This window comes from Vigna unguiculata, chromosome 4, assembly GCF_037176805.1.
Source record: "Vigna unguiculata cultivar grain cowpea cultivar isolate G323 ecotype 2 chromosome 4, ASM3717680v1, whole genome shotgun sequence".
In the NCBI taxonomy this organism is placed as follows: domain Eukaryota; kingdom Viridiplantae; phylum Streptophyta; class Magnoliopsida; order Fabales; family Fabaceae; genus Vigna; species Vigna unguiculata.
The window spans coordinates 47,063,837-47,090,727 of NC_140795.1; the positions used below are offsets into that span (position 1 = coordinate 47,063,837).

Sequence of the window (26,891 nt, forward strand, 5' to 3'; positions counted from 1 at the left end):
GATTAGATGAAAATGTTCCTAATTAGGTAATTTTTGCACTAGTGTAAGCTCTCCACTATAAGAAAACTCCTCAATAATAACCAATCCTAGTGACCAATAATTGTTAGCAACTATAATGATAAATTTAGAAACCAATTTACAAAAGTAAAAATTATTGGTTACTAAAATAGTCACTCTTATGAATAAAATATTATAATTGGTCTTTAAAATTAGTTACTAACTATGATGCACGGATACTTCAATTTGGGTCACGTATCCATTTATGACACGTATCGTGTCCGATACTTTAGGATACTTTAACGATAATTATCAATGAAATATCTAATTTATAAAGTCGTAGTACATTACAATAAAAGTTTTGAATAATGACCAATTTTAGTGAAAAAAAAAATTAGTCACTATATAGTGACCAATTTGACAACTAAAATAGTTTCAAAAAATTATAATTGGTTTATAAATTGGTAATTAAAATAGTTTCAATAATGAATGGATTTTTAAATTGGTCACTAACATTAACTACTAGGTATTGGCTACCAAAATAATTAGTCTCTAATTAGAAAATCTGGATTCACACATTAACAATCATATATTTATTATTTATTATGTTTGTAAGAATTATTGTAAAATTTTCAATATTTATATATGACGTATCTATCACGTATCGTATCCAATTATTTTGAAAATAAACGTATTGACGTATCAGATACGTGTCGTATCCTATCCGATACACTATCGTATTTGTACATCATAGGTTACTAAGGTTTTGACTATCAAAGAAAATTGGTCACTAAAGTTTAATTATCAAGGTTTTGGCTACCAAATTAATTAATTTCTAAATTAGTCTATGATTAATTAGTGACCAATTTGGTAACCAATTATAATTTTTTATTCATAATAGTGACTATTTTAGAAATAAAAAAATTAATTTTTTAAATTGATATCCAAATTGGTCACTTAACGAGTAAATATTTTTTATTTTTAAAATTGATTTGTAATTGATGATTTTCTTGTAATGTACTTAATTATGAGGATATGTGACCAAATTCTAAAGAAAATGAAATATGAAAGAGAAAAATAGAGAAAAGGAAAGAAAGAAAACTAGAAAGGAAAAAAGAAAGTTGGCAAAAACAACATTGATATTATAATAATAATAATAATTATTATTATCATTATTATAATAGAAATACATGTGTTATGTACATATATGTTCACTTTTCTTTTATAATAATAGAAAATAATAAAATTATTATTATTATTATTATAAAATTAAATATAAATAATTTTTATTTATTTTGTAGGTAGTTTTATAAAAAAATGTTAAGTTTAATAAACATCCACATCGAAAAAATAGTTAAATTTTTTAAAAAATAGTTAGTTAAAGATAAAATTAACAAAATAATTATTTTAATTTTAAAAAATTATTATTTAAAATGTAAAATTGAAAAAAAAATATGAACAAAAAAAAGTTCTTTCATATATAAATTTAAATTATACAACCCAATTACCATTATTAAAATAAAATAAACTATAATTTTTGACTATATAATTACAAATAAAAAATGTAAGATATTACTATTATTTGTAAGTTCTATTAAATCTGTTGACATGAATACTAGAAAATAAAAAAGATATAAACAATCAAATTTTCTATAATTAAAAAAAAACAATTAGTAATCGAATTTTGATATAAACTTTATCTTTTTCCAATTTTCACATACTAATTATAAGATTTTTATGAAGAAACTATGAATATTAAAATATCTTCTTTTGATTTCGTTGACCTAAATGCTACGAAGAATGAAGAACAAATAGGTTCAAACAAATTAAGTCTTCAATAATTCTAAAAATGAAAAAATTAATTACTTAAGTCACCAAATTTTGCTACAAACAAAGTTGATTTATTTTTTATTAATTAATTATTTTTAAAAATTTACTTTTCTAATTATAAAAACATTAAAGGTTAATTTTAAAATTAAATACTTTAAAATCAAAAGGATGAAAAAATCCATTGAGAAGTCTACATTTTTTTTTCCTAAATAGCATACTCAACCCATTTTTTTACTCTCAAATAATTGTACAAGTAACAGTTTATTATAGAAGTTTAAAAAAAAAATTTAACATAATTCAGTTAAATTCATCTAATATTAATTTGGAAACATATCTTCTATTCTAATTTTAAAAAGTTAAATATGTTTTAATCCTTGACTTTTATGCAAAATTGGATTTTGTTCATATCTCAAACTTTAAATTATTTTAATTCCCAAACTTTATTAATGAATGTAGTTCCCATGACTAAAGAACGTTAAAAATTTAAAAATTCCTTGATATAGCGCAAATGAGTCATTTGTGAGATTAGTAAATTCTTTATATCGATTGGTGATGACAACTACATCCATTCAGTTTTAAAGTTTAGAGACAAAACACTATCAAAGTTTTGAGATATGGACAAAATACAATTTTACTGTGCAAAAGTTTTAAAATGTTGGATGTGTCAATAAAAAGAAGTATAAGTAACTTCTATTTTTCTATTACTATAAAAGTTAAAGAAATAATTATACCACAAGTCAAAAATAATAAATAGAATTATTAAAAATGAGTAAAAATATCGAAATATGAGACATAAAACTATTTGATTGATTTTAATTAATAATACATCTCATAAAGGTTATGAAAAGAGGGAAATTATCTTGGAGATAAAAGTAGACTTCATGAATTAAACAAACCAAACAATTAGATTAGAGAGAAAAAAGTGTGTAGGGGAAGAAATTTTTTTTATAAAACTAATTATATAAATATATTACCTATATCGATATCCATACTTATTCAATGTAGAAATTCTTTGCAAAATGGGGACGAGTTTATTTATCATCACTAGTCTTCCTCCAACACAACTTACTCAAAAGTTATAATTTTTTAAATAAAATTAGTGCAAAATTACATAATTAGTAGTAAAAAAAACCTAGAAAATCAATGCAAACATAAATATATAAAAGTTCACATTCATCAAGCCATACCAAACAAAATATTCATTTTTATCTCCACTAACTCTCTCGGTCTAATTCTCTAATATTAACCTTAATATCCCAAATCCCAAAGTTGTTGATAAAAATTATTTTAACTCTCTCCACTAACAAAATACTAGCAACTAACATATGTCAATAAAAAGAAAAAAACCTCCTAAACAGTGAGAAAAATCTACGTGCCTTTACCAAACCTAGTTTTACTACAAAACTTGTTCTGCCTTAACAAAAACATGTATCAATATTCTATATAAGTTTGTGATCGATAATATTTGGATCTTTCATAATTGGTCATTGTGTTAAGTAATTGCTTTCTTTATGTTTCTCCGATCATCGCAACCTTTTTATTTAAGCTTTTATATCCAAATCCTTTTTTATAGAGTTCTTTAACCTTCTGCTTGGATAAGAGATTTTAATAATTTCAAGAAATGGAAATACATAGTATTTGAATTACTTACAATTAAATTATTTTCATTTCTTAAATAGTTTATTTTGATGAAATAATTAAAATATATTAGATTTCAATTTTCTTGTTTGGATAAAGCAACTGAATTTCTATTTTAAGGCAAATACAACTGTCCTTAACCCCAAGTTGAGTTAGCTCAACCTTGGATACCGAACGACTCGTTTAGACGATTGATTGACTCCAAAATATTTGATTGGGCCGACTAGGCTTGAACTTTAGTTGGGGTTGACTCATCTCGACCTTTAACTATGGTCAATTAATTTAAACTTTCACTCCTAGTTGATTGGGCTCGACCTTCAGCAAGAGCCCAATTAGGTCAAACTTTGACACAAGCCAACTCAACATGACCTTCGCCTAGGCCAACTTGGGTCGACCTTTCCTTGTACCGACTATGCTCGACTTTCGGCTTGATTGACTTGTCTCGACATTCGGCTCGACTAACTCGGCTGAACCTTCGATTTGTATGATATAAGTTGTGATTTTATAATATTTGAAACTCTCATAATTATTTATTGTGTTAAGTAATTGCTTTGTTGATGTTTCTCCAATAATAAAACTTTATGATTAAAACTTTTATTTCCATTTCCTTTTTTTTTTTTACATAGTTCTCTCAGAGAATATGTTTTTAATATACAATTTCTTTTATTGTTTCCTTTTAAATTATAACTAGTTCTCTACTCATTATTATTTTTTGTCCATTTGTTCTTTTATATGTAAAAATTGATTTTTATATTTTTATTTTAATCTAATTTTTTTATAGCACAATTTATGAGAGAAAGAATTGAAATTACATAAATAAACCACAAATATTACAAAGACTTTGAACACAAATCCAAAAATAGTATGAATACAACCTTTTTAAACAACTTATTAGAGAAACTATAAAGATAGCAAGTACTTTGAACAAACTAAAAGGAAATATACTTTGAACAAAAATCCAATGTGATCATGTAGCTAGAACAAGGATTAATGGCTTTCACAACAACTAAAAGATAGACGTGGTTTAATAAGAATCTTAAGTGGAGTAGCCTTGGTGTTGGTTAATCCAAAGGATTCTGCCATATCAATAGGATAAGATGATGAACTTAGAATTTCAAAAGAATGCAAAAAAGTAGCAAGAGTAAAATGCACCATTTGAAGGCCAAAGGATACTCCTGGACATATTCTTCTACCACTTCCAAATGGTAATAGCTCAAAATGTTGACCTTTGATGTCAATATCTTTGTGAGTTGTTAGAAACCTTTCTGGTTTGAACTCCAATGGATCTTTCCAAACATTGTGGTCTGTGTGAATCTTCCAAAGATTTGTGATTAGACGAGTTCCCTTTTTAATGTTATAACCACTTAAAGTACAATTTTCTGTAAACTCACGAGATCCTGAAAGAGGACTAGGAGGATACAATCTCAAAGTTTCTTTGACTATGGCTTGGAGATATGTTAACTTACTTATATCTGACTCACTAACCAATTTCTCTTTTCCAATTTGAATGTCTAGTTCAATTTTAACTTTTTCCAATACAGAAGGATTTTTCAAAATCAAAGATATTATCCATGTAAGAACAATATTACTCGTGTCCGCTCCTCCTGCGATCACTGACTGCAAATCAAATAAGTCACCCTAAAGTAAGTTATTTAGGAAAATATAAAATCTGATTGGAGAACTATGTTATATTTGTATGTATGCATAATTTTGTTGAAGTTTTTCATTTTGAAAGGACTGTAATGTGTAAATTAAACATATACATACCAGCACAGTGGATTTGATCATGGTATCTGCATCAAACCCATCAACAGTTCTTCCATCAAACAAGGAAATCATCACGTCCATGAAATCTTGAACTTCATCCAAACCCTTCTTTTGTCTATGTTCCTCTAACCACTCACCTAAAACAATATCCAAATCTTTGGCAGTTTCTTTCATTGCTCTCTCATGGCCTCCAAAATCAAACCATCTCAACCAAGGAATAGCATCTCCCACTGCGAACACACCCAACAGACGCATGAATTCATCCACAGCTTTCACGCATCGCTGTGCCTTCTCATCGTCCATGTTTTCACCGCCAAAAAATCTCTTCCCAACGACCATTCGAAGGACCATGTTGAAAGCCAAGTGGGAAAACCATTGGTTCAGCTCCACCAAGGCATACCCAGACTCACCCTTTTGGCTACACCAAACATTATACAACTCTTTGATCGAGTTCTGAACTTCTGAGACACGAACATGCTCCAGTTGTTCCACTCGACGAGAGGAAAGGATCTCAAAAGTTGTAATCTTTCGTAGCTCGCGCCAATAGGGACCGTAGGGTGAAAAGGCAAAGATGGCTTGGTTGTAGCCCATGAGTTCCATGGCGACAAGCTTGGGGCGAGAGGAAACCACCGTGTCGTTTGTGGTGAAACATTCCTTTGCTATTTCCCAGTTGTTGATTACCAAAGCCTTTTTGGAACCGAGTTTGATGGTGAAGATGGGTCCATATTTTTCAGCCAAAGCACCCAACATTCTATGGGGTGTCTTTGAAGCACTCAACAACGGAAGGTGACCCAGTACTGGCCATGCTCCTGCGGCTGTGGGAGCCTCTTTGCATGGAAACAATTTGAAGTTATTGTACAGAAATAAACAGAAGAGGGTTAGAGACAGAAGTCCAATGGTAGTGGAATTCATGTAACTTAGAACAAAATCCATTTTGAGATTTTGTTAAGGTTGTGTGTCGTTGAGTGGGAATGTTTGCTTAAATAGATCATTGATTGCTACAGAGAGAAGTGAAAGGATCAGGTTGATGGCTTAATCAATGGATGTGATGAACTCAGGTAAAAAAGTGATATTTTTATAAAGAAAGAAAATGAGTTCGATTTTTTCAAAACGTGTTTGAAGAAACACTTTTCAAAGATAAGGTTTGAAAAAAATAAAGTGACTACAAACATAATAAAGTACTCGACAAACACATTTTCTTTTAAAAAAATATGCAAATTTATTTTTAGTAAGAAAAATTATGAACGTAGATATTTTTATATTGTTTTAGTAATTGAAAGATGAACCTGTATCAATTTGATTTCTTAAAACATATTGTTAACTACATTTTTTTTCTTGGAAATACTCATTAAAAATCAGTAGAAAAGATTAAAATATCTTACGTATAAAATTTTAATTATATTCAAATAAATCAAATAAAATAAAAATTATATTTTACTGGTTAATATTGCAGCTCACATAGATAGTTTGAGTATCAACCTTATCCATCCAAAGTCACACAACTAACACAAGGATCACATGTAGGGAGTAGAAAAAAAATCTAATTTTCTTGATCTAATCCACTTTTGCTCCAATCCAATCCATTTATAGTCCATTTTATTAAAAATTCAATCCATTTAAAATCCATTTAATGGATATGGATTTCAATCTAATCTACATTTTATATATTTTATGGATTGAATATCCATTTTATAAATCAAGATTTTTAAATATAGATAATCCAAACAATCCAATCCAAATTTTCAATTTAAATTTTTAGTTGGGTTAGACTAAATGTTGAGATGGACTATGCTAAATTCAGACTTGGACGGACCTTGCTTGACGACCTATACAGATCGGGCAGGCCCGACGACCATAAGAGGTTGGGCGGGCCTAAAGATATGATTAGGCTAGGCGGGCCCGACAAACCGAACGAGTCGATCGGGCCCAACGATCCGAAAAATTCGAGTGAGCTCGATGACCCGAACAGGGCAGGCAGGCCCAATGACCTGATGAGTCAGGTGAGTCCGAAGACCCGAACGGGCCAAACAGGGGGCCAAATGGGCTCGAAGACCCGAACATGCCAAGCGGGCCGATGACCCGAATGGGTCAAGCGGGCTCAAAGAATCGAACGGGTCAGGCAGGCCTGAAGACCCAAACAAGTCAGGCAGGCTCGAAGAATCGAACAGGTAAGGCGGACTCGAAGACCCGAATGGGTTAGGCGGACCCGAAGACCCGAACGGACCAGGCAGGACCAATGACGAAAACAAGTCAGGCAGCCCAAAGACCCGAACGGGTTAGGCAGGCCCAAAGATCCAGACGAGCCCGACGACCTGAATGGGCCCGAAGACTCGGATGGGACAGACAACCTAGACGGGCCTGGCGACCCGGACGAGCCCGACGATCCAGACGGTCCCGACGACCCGGACGGGTCTGACGACCTACACGGACCTTACAACCCGGATGGGCACGACGACACGAACAGGTCGAACGACCTGAACGAGCCTGACGACCTACACAGATCTTACGACCCAGATGGCACGACGATACGAACGGGCGCGTCGACCCGGACAGGCCCTACGACCCAATCTATGTCCACCCCTATTCACATGCACAAATTTTATGAAAATACACTATTTAGTTTCTCATTGAATAATTTGTACCACGTTCATGTAAGGAACTTAATATTAAAACTAATAATTTTCTTAAGATAAACATAAATATGTTAAGTTAGAATCACTTACGATGTTCCAACAATTTCAAAAATAATTAAAAAATATAGTGAAATAAAATCTAAATTTAATAAAATTAAAAACAAATTGAAAGAAAAATTATTCAATTTTGAAATGTTAAATAAATAAGAAGACGATTCAAATATAATATTAGGCGTTAGTATTCACATTAAAATTTTATAAAAAAATTAATTATACAATAATTTAGAAATTAATTTTTTTAATAATAAAAATTTTAATAATTAATATTTAATTACTAATTTTTATTTGATAGTTAAATTCTTGGTAACTAAATTTTAAAAATAAATTTAGAAATTAATTACAATTTTTTATTCACAATAATAATAATTTTAATAATCAATAATATTTTATTTCATAAATTAATATATAAATTAATGATTATATTAATTAATAATTTTTAATCATTAAAATTAACTGTAAAAAAGCATAAATATAAAATAATTATGTAAAATTTTAATAATATTCAAATACATCAAATCAAATAAAAATATCATTTTGATAAATAATATTGCGGCTCACATGGATAGTTTGATCGTACCCATACCGAATTCATCACATGTCGAAAAGGACGACAGGGATCACAAATATATGAAAATAGGCATTCAATTTATCATTGAATAAATGTTCATGTAGCCTAACCCTAAAACTAATATCTTTTGGAGATAATTATAAGGTTGAAGACTTAAATAATTATTTGGTTTTAGTATTAATTTGGTTTTCTCAATTTGGTTTTATATATATATATATATATATATATATATATATATATATATATATATATATATATATATATATATATATAAATTTAGTTTTAATATTAGTCAGTTTTATTCGATTTGATATTTTTATTAAAATTTTATTAAGATAATTATTATTATATTTTAAAAAATAATTTATTTATATACTTATATTTAAATGTTATAATTATGTGTAGTTATAGACAAATATAATATTTAAATGGAGAGTTTGGTAACGTTAATAAAAAATAAAAAATTAATCAATTTTATTATAATATATATCAAAATATTTAATCATAAATATATTTGTGAAATATATTTAATCATAAGTATATTTAAGAATATAATTTATATAATAAATATAAATTGTAAAATTACGATAATATGAATATTGTTTGATGTTATAAAATTTAGATTTAGTAATTAAATATCGATATAGTTGATACTACTTTTAATACACAATATCCAAATATCTTGTTTTCTCATACTAACTAAAAATAACAACACCAATTTGTTTAACAAATGCAACTTATAATTCAAATACTTGAGTTAAAATTATATAATTGAGATAGAGACTTTAGGTTTATTTGTTGAATGATGATAGTAAAGAAAAATACCAATGTGTGCCCTTTCCAAATATACATTAGAATGGCAAGAGAGTGGTGTTGTAATTTCTTTGGTGAGTGGTATAAATATATGTGTAGTGTTAGAATTATGATGCTTGATTTAGTCCCACATCGCTTAGAATAGTGAGATGTGGTTCTCTATTTTACTATATAAGAGACTCTGTGTAAAGCTTTAAGATACACCAAAAATACAAATACTTCCTAGTGTAGTCGTGGACGTAGGCATACACATTGTAGCCGAACCACGTTAAATTCTCTGTGTCTATTTTTCTCTCCTTTATTCTTTCCTTTATTGCCTTGTTCCTAACAATTGGTATCAAGAGCCATTTTTTCTTAGTATGCTCTGTGGTTGCAGCATTGTCTGATCTTCCACATCAGAAAAGATTTGGTTTCTATTTTTTCTTCTTGGGGATCTCAGTTTAGAGAAGTAGTGGGAGCTTTGGTCAAAGGCAGCAGGAGCTTTGGTCAAAAGCCGCAGTAGGAGCTTTGGTCAAAAGCAGCAGGAGCTTTCGTCAAAGCAGCAAGAGCAATGGCATTGGAAGAAGGGAAGGTGAGGATTGAGAAGTTTGATGGCAGTGACTTCGGGTTCTGGAAGATGCAGATAGAGGACTACCTGTATCAGAAGAAGTTGTATCTACCCTTAACAGGGCAGAAGCCAACTGACATGGCGCAGGCGGAATGGGATTTATTAGATCGGCAGACACTCGGTGTGATCCGGTTGACATTAGCCAAGAATGTTGCGTTCAACATCATGAACGAGAACACAACCGTAGATTTGATGAAGGCATTGTCAAATATGTATGAGAAGCCATCTGCAGCCAATAAAGTTTATTTGATTCGCAGGCTAGTCAACCTAAAAATGGGTGAAGGTAACTCGATTACTAATCATATTAGTGAATTCAATACAATTATTGCGCAGTTGACATCAGTGCAGATAACATTTGATGATGAGGTGAAAGCATTAATTTTATTGTCATCTCTTCCGGAAAGTTGGAGTGCAACTGTTACTGCAGTTAGTAATTCTGCAAGTAATAGTAAGTTGAAGCTTGATAACATTCGTGACTTGATCTTAAGCGAAGATGTTCGCAGGAAAAGTTCAGGGGAATCTTCCAGTTCTAGTTCCGGTTCAGCATTGAGTACTGAAACTAGAGGAAGAAGTAGCCAGAAAGGTCGTAATCAAGGCCGAGGCAGATCAAAGTCTAGAGAGAAATCAAAACCAAAATTCCGGAATGATATCACTTGTTGGAATTGTCAGAAAAGGGGTCACTTTACAAATCAATGTAGGGCTCCAAGGAAGAACAACAACAAGAGGCAAGATAGTGATCAATCAGCAAATGCAACAACTGATGAAATTGAAGATGCACTATTATGTAGTCTAGATTGTTCTATTGATTCATGGATTATGGACTCAGGTGCGTCATTTCATACTACACCTTCTTTAGAACTATTATCTAACTATGTTCCAGGAAAGTTTGGGAAGGTCTACCTTGCAGATGAGAAATCTCTTGATATTATAGGAAGAGGTGATATCAATATCAGAACCTCTAATGGAAGTGTGTGGACTTTGAAGAATGTCAGACATATTCCAGCCTTAAAGAGAAACTTAATATCTATAAGGCAGTTGGATGATGAGGGGCATTACACCACCTTTGGAGATGGACACTGGAAAGTAATGAAAGGTAATCTTGTTGTTGCTCGTGGAAAGAAGCGAGGATCTCTTTACATGATTGCAGATGAGGATATGATATCAGTTGCAGAAGTTGGCAACAGTTCCTCTTTATGGCATCAAAGACTTGGGCATATGAGTGAGAAAGGAATGAAGCTCATGGTCTCAAAAGGTAAAATACCTAACTTGAAGCATGTTGACGTTGGACCTTGCGAACATTGTATCTTTGGAAAGCAGAAAAAGGTTAGCTTCTCCAAAACAAGTAAGTCGTCTAAAGTTGAAAGACTAGCACTAGTGCATACAGATGTTTGGGGGCCAGCTCCAGTGAAATCTCTTGGAGGTTCACAGTATTACGTAACCTTCATTGATGACTCTACAAGAAAGGTATGGGTTTATTTTCTTAAAAATAAATCTGATGTGTTTTCTGTGTTTAAAAGGTGGAAACAGGAGGTTGAGACTCAAACAGGTTTAAAGATTAAATGTTTGAAGTCTGATAATGGTGGAGAATATGACAGTAATCAATTCAAGGAGTTTTGTTCAGAGAATGGGATCAGAATGATCAAGACGGTTCCAGGAACACCAGAACAAAACGGTGTGGCAGAAAGAATGAATATAACCTTGAATGAGAGAGCAAGATGTATGAGAATCCAGTCAGGATTACCCAAGGTATTTTGGGCAGATGCAATAAGCACAGCAGCCTATCTCATAAACAGAGGACCATCAGTTCCTTTAGGCTACCAGTTACCTGAAGAAGTATGGTCTGGAAATGAGGTAAACCTTTCACATCTGAAAGTTTTTGGTTGTGCTTCATATATTTTGTTGAACTCTAATAGTAGAGATAAATTGGACCCTAAGGCAAAGTGATGCTATTTCATTGGCTATGGATCTGACATGTATGGCTACAGGTTTTGGGATGACCAAAACAAGAAAATTATCAGAAGTAGAAATGTTACTTTTAATGAAAACATGTTCTATAAGGACAGGACTGCAGAATTTGCAAATGCAAATAAAAGGCCAGAGCAGGTATCATTAGAAGAAGTTTCAGAAAGTGATGTAGCCAACAGAAGGCAGAATACAGAAGTAGAGCCTGAGTCAGAGTCCGAGTCAGAGTTTGGGTCAGAACCTGAACAGATAGTAGAGTCAGTAACTCCTGAATTACCGACTAGAAGGTCTAGCAGAACCATTGTAGCACCACAAAGGTACTCCCCTTCATTGCATTACTTGTTGTTGACTGATGCTGGTGAGCCAGAGCATTTTGCTGAGGCTATGCAGGGAGGTGAATCTATTAAGTGGGAGCTAGCAATGGAAGATGAGATAAAGTCTCTTCAGAAGAATAAGACATGGTCTTTAACCAAGCTTCCAGAAGGAAAGAAGGTTTTGCAAAACAGGTGGGTCTATCGGTTAAAAGAAGAACCAGATGGTAGCAAACGATATAAGGCCAGACTCGTAGTGAAAGGGTTCCAACAGAGACAAGGAATTGACTTCACAGAAATTTTCTCTCCTGTTGTCAAGATGACTACCATCAGAGTTATCTTGAGTATAGTAGCTGCAGAAAATCTTCATCTGGAGCAGTTAGATGTGAAAACTGCATTCCTACATGGAGATCTTGAGGAAGAAATCTTTATGGCACAACCAAAAGGTTTTGAAGTACAAGGCAAAGAGAATCTTGTATGCAAGCTTCATAAAAGTTTGTATGGGTTGAAACAAGCACCGCGACAATGGTATAAGAAGTTTAATGAGTTTATGAGAAACTCAGGATTTCACAGATGTGAAGAAGATCATTGTTGTTATGTGAAGAAATATATTGATAGTTATATCATTCTTGCCTTGTATGTTGATGACATGTTGATTGCTGGTGCTAATATGGCAGAAATTGACAGGTTGAAGAAACAATTGTCAGAAAATTTTGAAATGAAGGATCTTGGTCCAGCCAAGCAAATTCTTGGTATGAGAATTTCCAGGGATAGATCTAAAGGTATTCTAAATTTATCTCAGGAAAAATATATTGAAAAATTGCTTAGCAGGTTCAATGTTGGAAATGCTAAAACCAGGAATACACCTTTGGGAACTCACTTAAAGTTCTCAAAAAGGCAATCTTCTCAGACAGAGGAAGAAGAAAATCACATGTCTAAAGTGCCATATGCATCTGCAGTAGGGAGCTTGATGTATGCTATGGTTTGCACCAGACCTGATATAGCACATGCAGTAGGAGTTGTGAGCAGGTTTCTATCCAATCCCGGAAAGGAGCATTGGGAAGGCGTGAAGTGGATATTGAGATATTTGAAGGGCACTTCAAATATGCATTTGTCCTTTAAAAGAAGTAATCTCACTTTACAGGGGTTTTCTGATGCAGATTTGGGAGGTGATTTGGATGGTAGAAAGAGCACAATAGGTTATATTTTTACGTTGGGTGGCACAGCTATCAGTTGGAAGTCCAAACTTCAAGGAAGAGTCTCCCTTTCAACCACTGAAGCTGAATATATAGCTATCTCAGAAACAGCAAAAGAGATGATATGGTTGAAGAATCTTCTAAAAGAATTAGGAAAAGGGCAAGATGAACCTTCATTGTTCAGTGACAGTCAAAGTGCCATTTGTCTTGCTAAAAATCCAATTCTTCACTCCAGATGCAAACACATTGAATTGAAGTATCATTTTATCAGAAACTTGATAAATGATGGAGATTTGATTTTGTTGAAGATTCCAGGTGCAGAGAATCCAGCTGATATGTTAACCAAGACTGTCACAACAACTAAGTTGAGGCTTTGCATTGCCTCGACTAGCCTTCGAGAAAATTGATGATGAAGGCACTACACTAGGTGGTAATGTAAATCAAACCCCAAGTGGGAGAATTGTTAGAATTATGGTGCTTGATTTAGTCCCACATCGCTTAGAATAGTGAGATGTGGTTCTCTATTTTACTATATAAGAGACTCTGTGTAAAGCTTTAAGATACACCAAAAATACAAATACTTCCTAGTGTAGTCGTGGACGTAGGCATACACATTGTAGCCGAACCACGTTAAATTCTCTGTGTCTATTTTTCTCTCCTTTATTCTTTCCTTTATTTTCCTTGTCAGGTTTTACAGAGGGGGTTTCACTGGGGAGAACAACACCAATGAGATTTGAGCCTAACCACATAAGACACTGACACCACTCTCAACCCAAAACCTTAAGGCAATGGGTTTATGGGTCTTGATTCTTATATAGTGCTCTACTTTCTCATTTCTGGTCAATGTGGGACTTAGACTCACACTTGGATTCCTAACAATCTCCCCCTCAAGGGTGAGTCCCTTCAACCACATTGATACACTCCCCCTCCAGCGGAAGCATCCCAACCACGAGTACTCCTTTTCTGCCCTTTTCTGTACCGCCGTTCTTTTTCTTAACGGGACACGCTTACCTGGAACCCTTATCTGGGACCCTTGCCAGGAAGACTTTCGATACTAGGACCATACTGGTACTGCACTCGTCTGAGCCGGCATTAACCATCGGCTCTGATACCACTTGTCAGGTTTTACAGAGGGGGTTTCACTGGGGAGAACAACACCAATGAGATTTGAGCCTAACCACATAAGACACTGACACCACTCTCAACCCAAAACCTTAAGGCAATGGGTTTATGGGTCTTGATTCTTATATAGTGCTCTACTTTCTCATTTCTGGTCAATGTGGGACTTAGACTCACACTTGGATTCCTAACATGTAGTGCAATTCATAAGCATAAACAAATCCAATTTTGAACATTTGAGGTAAAATATCAATAATTCAACTATAATGAGGTGAAGTATTTGACATAAAAGTCATAACTCATAAAAACTCAAAAGAGTGACACATGTCTAGATAATAACCATATTAATTTACCAGTATCTTTGGTATTTTATTCATACAATATATGTAAGTATGAATTAATAATCATGTGATAAATTGACAATAAATATATGTTTGAGATGAATACTCGAAGTTTTGACAAATTATACTATACAACTCTCATAAAAATTATGACCATAAAAGAACCAAGAGATGTTTGATAGAGTAGGCGTTCTTTGTACCATAGGACACCAATCAATATCTATCCATTAATATACCATATTAGCATTAGCGTATATCACAGTCCACACATTTTTAGAACAAAATCTAATGTCAAACAACAAATTTTAGCAACTTATAATACTCGTATTTAAAGAAGAATCTTGACTAAGTATGAGAAGAATAATTATCAACATGTAAATTTGATTAGTTGTCCTTGTTGAAGCATTGTAAAAGCTTCCAGAATTGACATTAACTGTCAAATTTATAAGATAAAAAGATATTAGAATAAAGTTAATCTTCCATCATTCTATAGTATAAGCATAAAAATTCAAACATTCAAAGTAGATACCTTCAAAAGTGAATCCTTAATTACTAACAGTGCGGGTATCTCAAGCCATATTATCCTTGATTGTTTTTGGCAGCCTTTAATATTTTATGAACTATCCTTTATTGATGAATTAACCTCTTTCGTTCAACTTAAGAAAGTCCAGTTCTTGGTACTCGGGGTGATGGAAGCCACCATATTTTGCTTTGTCTTCCAGTTGTGTTCCTCCCTTCTGACCAGCCTCCTTCCTAAACATACCAAAACTCGGTATTCACCACTGAGTCTAGTGTCTCCTATGTCAACAGAACACCACAAAACGTTACAGACTAATAACACAACACAATATTTCATGGTCTTAAATGAGAATGAAAATATAATCTATAATAAGCATTGAGTATAGTTTCTTAAGTGTTGTTTGATTCATTTGGATGTTAGCACATGCTTTTGGGGTCATTATTTGTTGAAAGATAATTGCTACCTTATTTTTCTATAATGTGATATGTATGAAAATATTCCACCCTTTTCAATTAAATTAAAATAAAAGATACCTCAAAGATCTCACTATTGGCACCTGCCTCCATCTGTGGTGGAACTCTTCTTGGATGGAAGTGTGCACTCCTTCAAGATTGAACTCTTTCCCGTTCTAATAGCAACCATTAGATGCTCCTAGGATTAGGAGCTCTAATTCTACTAATTCGAACTACTCTTTTACATAATTCAAGTAATATTTTAGGGATCAATGCCTAGTTATATGTGTAAAAAAAATGAAAAAAAAAATGACATAATACCATTCATTAACTTTGAGTTGTAGATCCCATATCCACCTCCAAATATATGTCCTGCATAATATTATTCACCAAATAATACCATTCATTAACTTTAATCTATGCTTAAACTCAAGCTTATATTTATTAAATTGACAAACCATACCATATTATAGTTAATTATATATATATATATATATATATATATATATATATATATATATATATATATATATATACCTCGATTGTCAAAAGTACATATTCCGAAAGCAAAGATATGACCAATGTCATACCTACCAACCACTTAAATGCACTCCAAATCTTATCACTGCCTTCTCTTCATCTTCCTCCTTCGGTGAAACAAACAAACCCATACCTAAGCATACTCAAAAGTTCAAAACTTTAATTGGTAATATAATTGCTATAAAGAAATAGTAGATTAAGAAGTAATGAATATTGTGTCATATATTTTCTCTATCTTGAGGTTAGCTAAACCACCACAAAGGTGTGAGCTTCCAAGAACCAAAGGAAGATTTGAGAGAATGGAACCAAGCAAGGACAACTTACAACATTTACTTTGTTTTGATGAAGTGCTAATAATGATATGATCATCTCAATTGCATTTCCAAAAGTTGAATTCAGAAATAATGCTTGCTATAATTTTTTGTTTACATGGCTCAAACCAAGCTTATATTTGAAGTACAGAAAATTAAAAGCTACATAAATTTAGCATCTCTCTTTTAATCCATACAAATTCTTAGTCAATAATTTGATTAGTTATATGACCAAGACAATATAGTTAGGAATGAGGTGTTTCTTAGGATTGGATTTCAAATGTGAAAAGAGTAATATTGAGGTTCAGGTTGAGTTTGATCCATGATGCACAATATAAAATTCCAGAAGGAGGAGGAAGCTAACACCTTACCATGTCCTAAAATATTTTAAGATTAACAGTTAAGTATCCAACACAACTTGTGGTGCTTAGGAAAATCTGAAGAATGCATATAAATGCATAATGGTCTTTTAAGAAACCCATGCTGCAAGTAAATACAAAAAATCAGTGAAAAAATGTAAATAAAGACTAAAGATGAATTTGAATAACCATTCCTTCACGTTAAACACCAATCCAATGTGAGAGAATTTGCATCATTAAAGAATCTTATAGAATCGGGTTTATGTACCAAGTCATGAGATCTGAGACCCTCAAGTTAATATTGTCATCATATTTTCCCTTGATGTCATTTCCAACATATTTGGAGTGCCAAATGGTATTCCTAGAGTCATGGACTATGGTCTCTTCTTGTTGTCATCGTCCAAATGCCATGGACCAATTGCTATCACGTGTAACATACCAAGTATTACAAAAACATTATTCACTCTTAAAATTGTTAATCCACACCAAAGTATAAATCAATTAGGCCTAAGCATAGTGCTCTTAATTAAAGATTTTCTGTTGTATTTAGTGTTTCATCAAAATACACATAGGACAAGTTAGAATATGATAATATAATACTGCAACAATGAAGTAATAAAATCCTCGAGAATTTATGGCACTGTAAAAACAAATTCATTCTCATCTTTGTATGGATACTCTTCTGGAACATGCTTGAAAGTTTTACCTATAACTCAAACACACCATCACCTTCAAGCAAATCACAAAGCCAAGTTACCTCAATCCTCATTGACATTTGTACATAAATATATGGGAATCATGTTTACATGGAAATAAAAAATCTTAATGCCTTCGTGATACTCAATTCCTAAGATATAACAGAAAACAAAATACTACATACCATACTCATTTTCCTTCGAGGCAATTTTAACTTGCCCAAAATGTCTTTCATCAATTTTTTTTTTCTAGAAAAGAAAACTAGTCCTATTTTTTATTTTCTCAATCAATTTTCACCATTATAATAATTGATCACCAATCATTAGTTCATCTATAACAATTAATTAATTAATTAATTATATATATATATATATATATATACTTTGAACCTAAACTTTTTATTGACCAAGAACTTATGAGAAAGAAAAAGGTTGAAATTACAAATATAACAAATAATTTGAAATAATACAATGATAGTAGTTATCATTTTGGAATAATTTAAGAGAGAAGCTACAAAGATAGCAAGTATAGCCTACTAAGTAAAAAGAAAATGCTTCGAACAAAAATACGTGATCACCTAGTTAACATAAGGACAAGTTGTTAGAAATCTTTCTAATTTGAACTCCAATAAATCTTCCTAAATATTGTTGTATCCGTGAATCTTTCAAAGATTTGAGATTAGACAAATTCCTTTTTTATGTTATAACCACTTAAAATACAATTCCCCGTGAACTCACGAGTTCCTAAAAGAGGAACAAAAGGATACAATCTTAAAGTTTGTTTGACTATAGCTTGAAGGTACACTAACTTACTTATATTGTACTCATTCACGAATTTCTTTTTTTCCAATTTGAATATCTAGTTCACTTTTAACTTTTTCCAATACACAAGAATTTCTCAAAATCAAAGATATTGCCGCTATAAGAACATTATTTGTTGTGTCATTTCCTCCAGAAATCATCGCCTACAAATCAAATAAGTCACCCAAAGAAATAAATCAATGAAACTTAGGAAATCAAGGTTATGTTTGGAAAATTTATTATTAAAATTTATTATTTAATTTTAATTTACAATTCTTTTTTAATTTTATTTATTTTCTAGGAAATACTTGCCTCAGTCGTATATTAATGTGTATTTCCACAATGTAAAAGGTTAAAATTCGTAAATTGATGATGTAGAATTTACAAGTGTTTTTCTACATTTTCAGGCCGAAAAGAAATATTACAGATCTACTTATCAAAAGGTTCATGCATCAACAATTACTTGAGTCGTCGAGGGGAATGAGACTATAGCTCATAAATTAGTTGAAGCAATAGACATTCATCTCCACATGAATGACGATCCCATGAAATGAAGTTCAATGGGTAACAATGAAGTTGTTGTTGACTAAAGTACACCAACTAATTTGATTAAATTTTATGTCTTATTGTTATGACGAGGTGTATTCGTGCCCATGCTTTATAGAGCTATGCTCAATGGTAACTCTAATTGTTTATGGAGAAATTTAATACTAATGAGATAAGAGTCCAACTCATACATAAGAGATTGACACCACTTTTAGTTCAAAATCTTAAGACGGTGAGTTCATATAATACTCAACTTTTCCATTTTTATTCAATGTAAGACTTAAACAATAATTTGAAGGGTTCGCCCAACCCTTAATGTCCTTAGGATACAAACATAGTCGAGGAGCCATGATGTACCAAAAGAATGATATTGTATTTGTTGCGTCCAAGGCTTCATTCAATCCTAGTTGCATCGAAGACATAGTTTTTTTTTATTGGAATTCTCACGTCTCTTATTGGGTATTCTTCTTTCATTTTAAGCCAACGCCAATCCCCACTATTGCTCACCCATTTCAAAGAATTTTTTGTGTCTAAAAGAATCATGTTGGGATGAAAAAAAAAATAATAAAGAAAATAGAAAAAACGAGAACAAAAAATTTAGTTTGTTTAGAGGAACAAAAAGAAAGGAAGAAAACAGATCATTTATATATGCTTGTTTGGATAAATTGAAAACACAGCAAAAATATAATATTTTTTTCGATTAACGAGTGATAGTGGTGAATTGGGTTTTGTTGTATTACAGGATTAGTTTGAAGTGAAAATATTAAATCAGGATTGGTTCACTTTTTTTTTTATAAAACAGAATGAAGTCGTGAGAAGTGATAATGACATTAAAAATGAAATCGTCATGATACAAATCAATTTCTTTTTCTTTTTACAAAAATGAAGTCGACATGATATAGACCGGTTTCAATGTATCAGAAAAGTGAAGTCGTTAGAACTCATAACGACTTGACTTCAATATTTTTTTTAAAATATTTTTTAAACGTTCTTGTTATATTTATTTATTTTATTAACACCAACGACCTGACGACTTAACATTCAATAATTTTAGGGTTTTCTTTATATGAATGAAAAATAAGATATAAGATAAAATTTAAGAATTTTAAGATTTTTTATATAATAAAAAGATAGAGATATCATAAGAAATTCAAGAATCTTGCTCCAGATACCAAAGTAATATGATCTTATCAAGGAAAGATTACAATCGTTTCTGACTTTGAATTTCTTTGAAAATTAAACAAGAAAATAAGATAAAGAATGCAGAGTTAGACTGAAATGGTTTATGTCACAATTTAGCAAATTGATAATAAATAAAGGAAATGTCACCTCAAGAAGATCACTCTTCGATAAGAAATAATAATAGAGACAACTTATTTTATAGTCTTATTTTTTTTAAAATATATACATCAATGAAGAATAAAATAATATATTCATTTCTAGTAATAAAAGAAAAGATATCCATGAAGATGAAAGCAATACAGATCTACTTCCTTCTTCACATATTTTCAAAGAAGCTTGATACTAAGATGCAATGGTTGAATTAGAGAACCCTTTCTTAATATTCAAGAAATTACAAGTGGGAAGTTTCATATTAATCCTTTAAAACTTATTTCATATTCTAGAAAAACGTTCTCAAATATGAGAATATCCAATGAGTAAAAGAGATGAAATTAGAAATCTTATTTAAAATGAGTGTCATATCAAATACAACTTCAAAATTATTTTTTTTCTAAGAAGAAAAATACAAAGAGATACCCATACTAAATTATATATACTTTTGTTATATTAGTGGACAATGATTAAATACATGAACTTTAAATATAATATTTTGGTCCTTTCAAAATTTTTGATCAAAATCCGTCACTCGCCATGATCTTCATGTCTTTATGTCCTTTAAATAATGACTCCTTCTCAGGTATTTTTTGTATGAAGTCGTGGGATAGTCTTCTATCACCTACCTTATAGATTTGTTACTTGGATTAAATAAAATGGATTAATGATGATGGTGATGATGATGTTGGAGTGCAAGGGGCATATTACATGCAAAATCATGTAGAAAGAGGATCATGTCAAATATTATAGTACATCAACTCAGCAAAAAGAGGATAGCACATATCAACTCCCATTTACATGATATGCAATACTGAAACAATTGAAATCTAGCCTTAATCCATAATCAAATTTAGCCCTTTTCAGATTATTAATAACAGTTTTCTTTTGATTTTGACGTTGTATACGACAACTCTGAGTAGGACAACTCGAGTAACATAAGCAGTAAAATCTAAGTACCAGAATATATTTTCAGTAAGTTGCTATATATATGTGCCCTAGTTCATCATATATTCGAATGTTGCACTAAAAATACATGGGAACATTTAACTTTATTTACAAAGCAGACTAGATGAATTGTGTTGGTAGATTTATTTGTGCTTTAAATTTGTTGGGCAAGATGAATAAGACAATAGGAATTTGAAGAACTGTATCTATCTATATCTTTTGTTTGTCTTGGTTTCTTCTTTTGAGGAAAAGAAAAGCTCATGTAATAATTAGACCAAACACACATGCTGAAATGATTTTGTAGTGATCCTAGATATAGAGGAAAAGGAAAATGTAGTAGATGTGATGTGAATGCATAATATTGTCGTCGTAAAAAACACATTGGTGCTGAAAAAAAGCACGGTTCATTTCCAAAGCCATGCAACCTAATGTAGCATTTTCCAAGTTCCAATAATGGATATGTGCTCGGTTTATATTTATTTTTGGTTAAGTATGTTTTTAGTCTCTGAACTTTTACCAAAAATTGGAATTCGTTCTTGTCTGAAATTTTGATACATTTTGGTCTCTAAATTTTAAAAATGAATGAATATAGTCCTTTTAACCCGATTAAGTATTTATATTTGATGTGTCAAACACGTTTCATGTTAGTATTAAAGTTGTTTACACCGTTTGACACGTTCCTGGTTTAATATCTATTGCGAAATGCGTTCAAGACCTAAAAAAATGTTAACGTAATTGGGTTAAAAAGACTATATTCATTCATTTTTTGAAGTTTAGGGACCAAAATGTATCGAAGTTTCGGACAAAGTCGAATTCCAATTTTGGGTCTAAGTTCAAGGACTAAAAACATACTTAACCATTTATTTTTCATATGGGTTATAGTCATCGAGAGACTATGGTTCTATATATATGAAATTGGTCTTACACATTGATACCATTTACCCCCAAAACCTTAAGGCAATGGTGTTATGGACCTTTACTCCGATCATTGCAACCTTTTTATTTAAGCTTTTATTTCCGAATCCTTTTTTATAGAGTTCTTTAACCTTATGCTTGGATAAGGGATTTTAATAATTTCAAGAAATTGAAATACGTAGTATTTGAATTTCTTACAATTAAATTATTCATTTCTTAAATAGTTTGTTTTGATGAAATAATTAAAATATATTAGATTTCAACTTTCTTTTTTTGGATAAAGTAATTGAATTTCTATTTTAAGGCAAATATAACTAAGTCCTTAACCCCAAGTTGAGTTAGCTCGACCTTGAGTACCGAACGACTCGTCTAGACATTCGATCGACTCCAAAATATTTGACTTGGACCAACTAGGCCTGAACTTTAGTTGGGGTTGACTCCTCTCGACCTTTAACTATGGTCAATTAATTTCAACTTTCACTCTAAGTCGATTGGGCTCGACCTTCAACGGGTCGACCTTCGCCCAGGCCAACTCGGGTCGACCTTCGCCTTGAACCGACTCTGCTCGAATTTCGGCTTGATTAATTTGTCTCGACATTCGGCTTGACTAACTCAACTGAACCTTCTATTTGTATGATATAAGTTTTGATTTTATAATATTTGGACCTCTCATAATTGTTCATTGTGTTAAGTAATTGCTTTGTTAATGTTTCTCCAATAATGAAACTTTATGATTAAAACTTTTATTTCCATTTCTTCTTTTTCTACATAGTTCTCTCAGAGAATATTTTTTTATATACATTAAAATTATAACCGATTCTTTACTCATTATTATTTTTTGTCCATTTGTTCTTTCATTTGCAAAAATTAATTTTTATACTTTCATTTGCAAAAACAAGAGTTTATGAGAGAAAGAATTGAAATTACATAAATAAACCACAAATATTACAAAGACTTTGAACACAAATACAAAAATAGTATGAATACATCCTTTTGAAACAACTTATTAGAGAAACTATAACGATAGCAAGTACTTTGAACAAACTAGAAGGAAAATTACTTTGAACAAAAATCCAATGTGATCACGTAGCTAGCACAAGGATTAATGGCTTTCATAACAACTAAAAGATAGACGTGGTTTAATAAGAATCTTAAGTGGAGTAGCCTTGGTGTTGGTTAATCCAAAGGATTCTGTCATATCAATAGGATCAGATGATGAACTTAGAATTTCAAAAGAATGCAAAAAAGTAGCAAGAGTAAAATGCACCATTTGAAGGCCAAAGGATACTCCTGGACACATTCTTCTACCACTTCCAAATGGTAATAGCTCAAAATGTTGACCTTTAATGTCAACATCTTTGTGAGTTGTTAGAAACCTTTCTGGTTTGAACTCCAATGGATCTTTCCAAACATTATGGTCTGTGTGAATCTTCCAAAGATTTGTGATTAGACGAGTTCCCTTTTTAATGTTATAACCACTTAAAGTACAATTTTCTGTGAACTCACGAGGTCCTGAAAGAGGACCAGGAGGATACAATCTCAAAGTTTCTTTGACTATAGCTTGGAGATACGTTAACTTACTTATATCCGACTCACTCACCAATTTCTCTTTTCCAATTTGAATGTCTAGTTCAATTTTAGCTTTTTCCAATACAGAAGGATTTCTCAAAATCAAAGATATTATCCACGTAAGAACAGTATTACTCGTGTCACTTCCTCCTGAAATCAACGACTGCAAATCAAATAAGTCATCCCAAAGAAATATATCAGTGAAATTAAGGAACTTAAGATTAGATTATGTTTGTAAAACTTATTAGTTAAAATAACTTAGTTAATTTTAATTTACAAGAAGTTTACTTGATTTTATTTATTTTCAAATCTCATTATTCTTCTCAAAAACCAAATCAAAGTAGAAAAGTAGACATTAAATTCTAAGTGGTCCATTGATTTTCATTCTTTCAACACCACAAATGTCCCTTTCCACAACACCAAAATTTCCACTCCGAACCCACAATACCCTTGCTCCCACCCTCACTCTCCCAAAAAGAGAAAGAAATAAACACAGCATCAACTCAACCCCACATCTCCATATCAAAGATGAACACAATAACTACAACACAAATATCTCCATATTATTAACGAAAGTGTCACAGATTATATTTTAACACCGATTTTTCATACTACTTACGGCATACCCGGCGAATTTAAAATATATATTTTTATTCCTAAAGTAAGTTATTTAGTAAATATATAAAATCTCTAATTGGAGAACTATGTTATATTTATGTTATATTTGTATGCATAATTTTGTTGAGGTTTCACATTTTGAAAGGACTGTAATGTGTAAATTAAACATATACATACCAGCACAGTGGATTTGATCATGGTATCTGCATCAAACCCATCAACAGTTCTTCCATCAAACAAGGAAATCATCACGTCCATGAAATCTTGAACTTCACCCAAACCCTTCTTTTCTCTATGTTCCTCTAACCACTCACCCAAAACAATATCCAAATCTTTCGAAGTTTCTTTCATTGCTTTCTCATGGCCTCCAAAATCAAACCATCTCAACCAAGGAATGGCATCTCCCACTGTGAACACACCCAACAGACGCATGAATTCCTCCACAGCTTTCACGCATCGCTGTGCCTTCTCATCGTCCAAGTTTTCACCGCCAAAATATCTCTTCCCAACGACCATTCGAAGGACCATGTTGAAAGCCAAGTGAGAAAACCATTGCTTCAGCTCCACCAAGGCATACCCAGACTCACCCTTTTGGCTACACCAAACATTATACAACTCTTTGATCGAGTTCTGAACTTCTGAGACACGAACATGCTGCAGTTGTTCCACTCGACGAGAGGAAAGGATCTCTAAAGTTGTAATCTTTCGTAGCTCGCGCCAATAGGGACCGTAGGGCGCAAACCCAAAGAGGGCATGGTTGTAGCCCATGAGTTCAACGGCGACAAGCTTGGGGCGAGAGGAAACCACCATGTCGTTTGTGGTGAAACATTCCTTTGCTATTTCCCAGTTGTTGATTACCAAAGTGTTTTTGGAACCGAGTTTGATGGTGAAGATGGGTCCATATTTTTCAGCCAAAGCACCCAACATTCTATGGGGTGTCTTTGAACCACTCAACAGTGGAAGGTGACCGAGTAATGGCCATGCTCCTGCAACTGTGGGAGCCTCTTTACCTTGAAAAAATTTGAAGGGATTATACAGAAATAAGCAGAAGAGGATTAGAGAAAGAAGTCCAATGGTAGTGGAATTCAGGTAATTTAGAACAAAATCCATTAGAGCTTTTGTTGAGGTTGTGTGTTGGTGAGTGAGAATCTTCCCTAAATAGACCATTCATTGGTACAGAGATAAGGAAAAGACGAAGTTGATGACTAAGTGAAGTGGTGCATTATTTGGCGGAAAAAGTTAATGGATGTGATGAACTCACATAAAGACGTCAGAGAAGTTTATAAGAAACAAAAGTGAAATCGGTGATTTTTCAAAACACGTGTATGGGGAGGAAGAACTTGTCATGGGCTATTTATGATGGTAGTGAGAAAAATATTTATGAGGATATAATTATACTAGACGTATCTTTTTAATATTTTTTAATTGAAGTTTTATTAATTCTTTTACCAAAGACTAGTTTGTGACCCGTGTTTTACGTACGGGTCGTTGTGTTTTATTTTATTTTTTAATTTTGATTATAATAATTAATATAATAATTATTGTTATTATATTTATATAAATAATTTGTTTATTTAATACTATTTGAATTAGAAATTGACAATATGAAAATAAAGTTAAATATTTAATTTTAAATAAATAGTAAGATGTATAATAATTAAATGTTATTATATGGAAATATTTTGTAAGGTTGAAATAAATGGTTAAATGAAATTGTTATTATATGTTGAGAATAATATTTAAAATAATGACTTTAGTTAGGAATTTAATTTCAATAATAAATATAGATGTTAAAAAGACCCGTTGGTTCTTGTTTTTTATTAAGAACATTATTGAGACCCGTGTTCGTTGGTTCTTGTTTTTTATTTTTTTAAATTTTATTAAGATAATTATTATTATATTTAAAAAAATAATTTATTTATATAATTATATTTAAATGTTATAATCATGTGTAATTATACACAAATATAATATTTAAATGCAGAGTTTGGTAATGTGAATAAAAAATAAAAAATTAATCAATTTTATTATAATGGGTTAAATATGTTTTTGGTCCGTCAAGTTTGAGCGAAATTTGGGTTTAGTCACTCATCAAAACTTTTGACCAATTTAGTCCTTCATCTTCCAAAATGCGTGAATTTAGTCCTTTTAACCAAATTTTGTTAAGTTTATCTGACATTTCAAGCGCATTTCATGATAGTATTTAAATTATTTATACTGTTTGACACATTTTTGCTTCAATGTTAACTTAAATACTATCATGAAATGCGCTCGAAACGTCAGATAAACTTAACAAAATTTGGTTAAAAAGACTAAATTCACATATTTTGAAAGATGAGGGACTAAATTGGTCAAAAGTTTTGATAAGGGACTAATTTCAAATTTCGCTGAAACTTGAGGGACCAAAAACATATTTAACCCTATTATAATATATATCAAAATA

The 26,891-nt window shown here is 31.7% G+C and overlaps 2 protein-coding genes across 2 annotated transcripts; both read right to left on the minus strand.

Annotated features, from left to right (window-relative positions):
- Positions 1 to 4,282: 4,282 nt before the first annotated feature.
- Positions 4,283 to 6,262, minus strand: LOC114181683 (cytochrome P450 82A4-like). Its single transcript, XM_028068205.2, has 2 exons — positions 5,233 to 6,262; positions 4,283 to 5,082 (listed from the first exon to the last, which is right to left on the minus strand). The coding sequence occupies exons 1-2, from the start codon at positions 6,163 to 6,165 to the stop codon at positions 4,453 to 4,455; spliced, it is 1,563 nt and encodes a 520-aa protein (XP_027924006.2). The 5' UTR covers positions 6,166 to 6,262; the 3' UTR covers positions 4,283 to 4,452.
- Positions 6,263 to 23,162: 16,900 nt separating this feature from the next.
- LOC114181209 (cytochrome P450 82A4-like) lies at positions 23,163 to 25,702 on the minus strand. The gene is made up of 2 exons (XM_028067595.2): positions 24,626 to 25,702; positions 23,163 to 23,993 (listed from the first exon to the last, which is right to left on the minus strand). Exons 1-2 carry the CDS (start codon positions 25,613 to 25,615, stop codon positions 23,364 to 23,366), a joined length of 1,620 nt encoding a protein of 539 aa, XP_027923396.1. The 5' UTR covers positions 25,616 to 25,702; the 3' UTR covers positions 23,163 to 23,363.
- Positions 25,703 to 26,891: the final 1,189 nt, after the last annotated feature.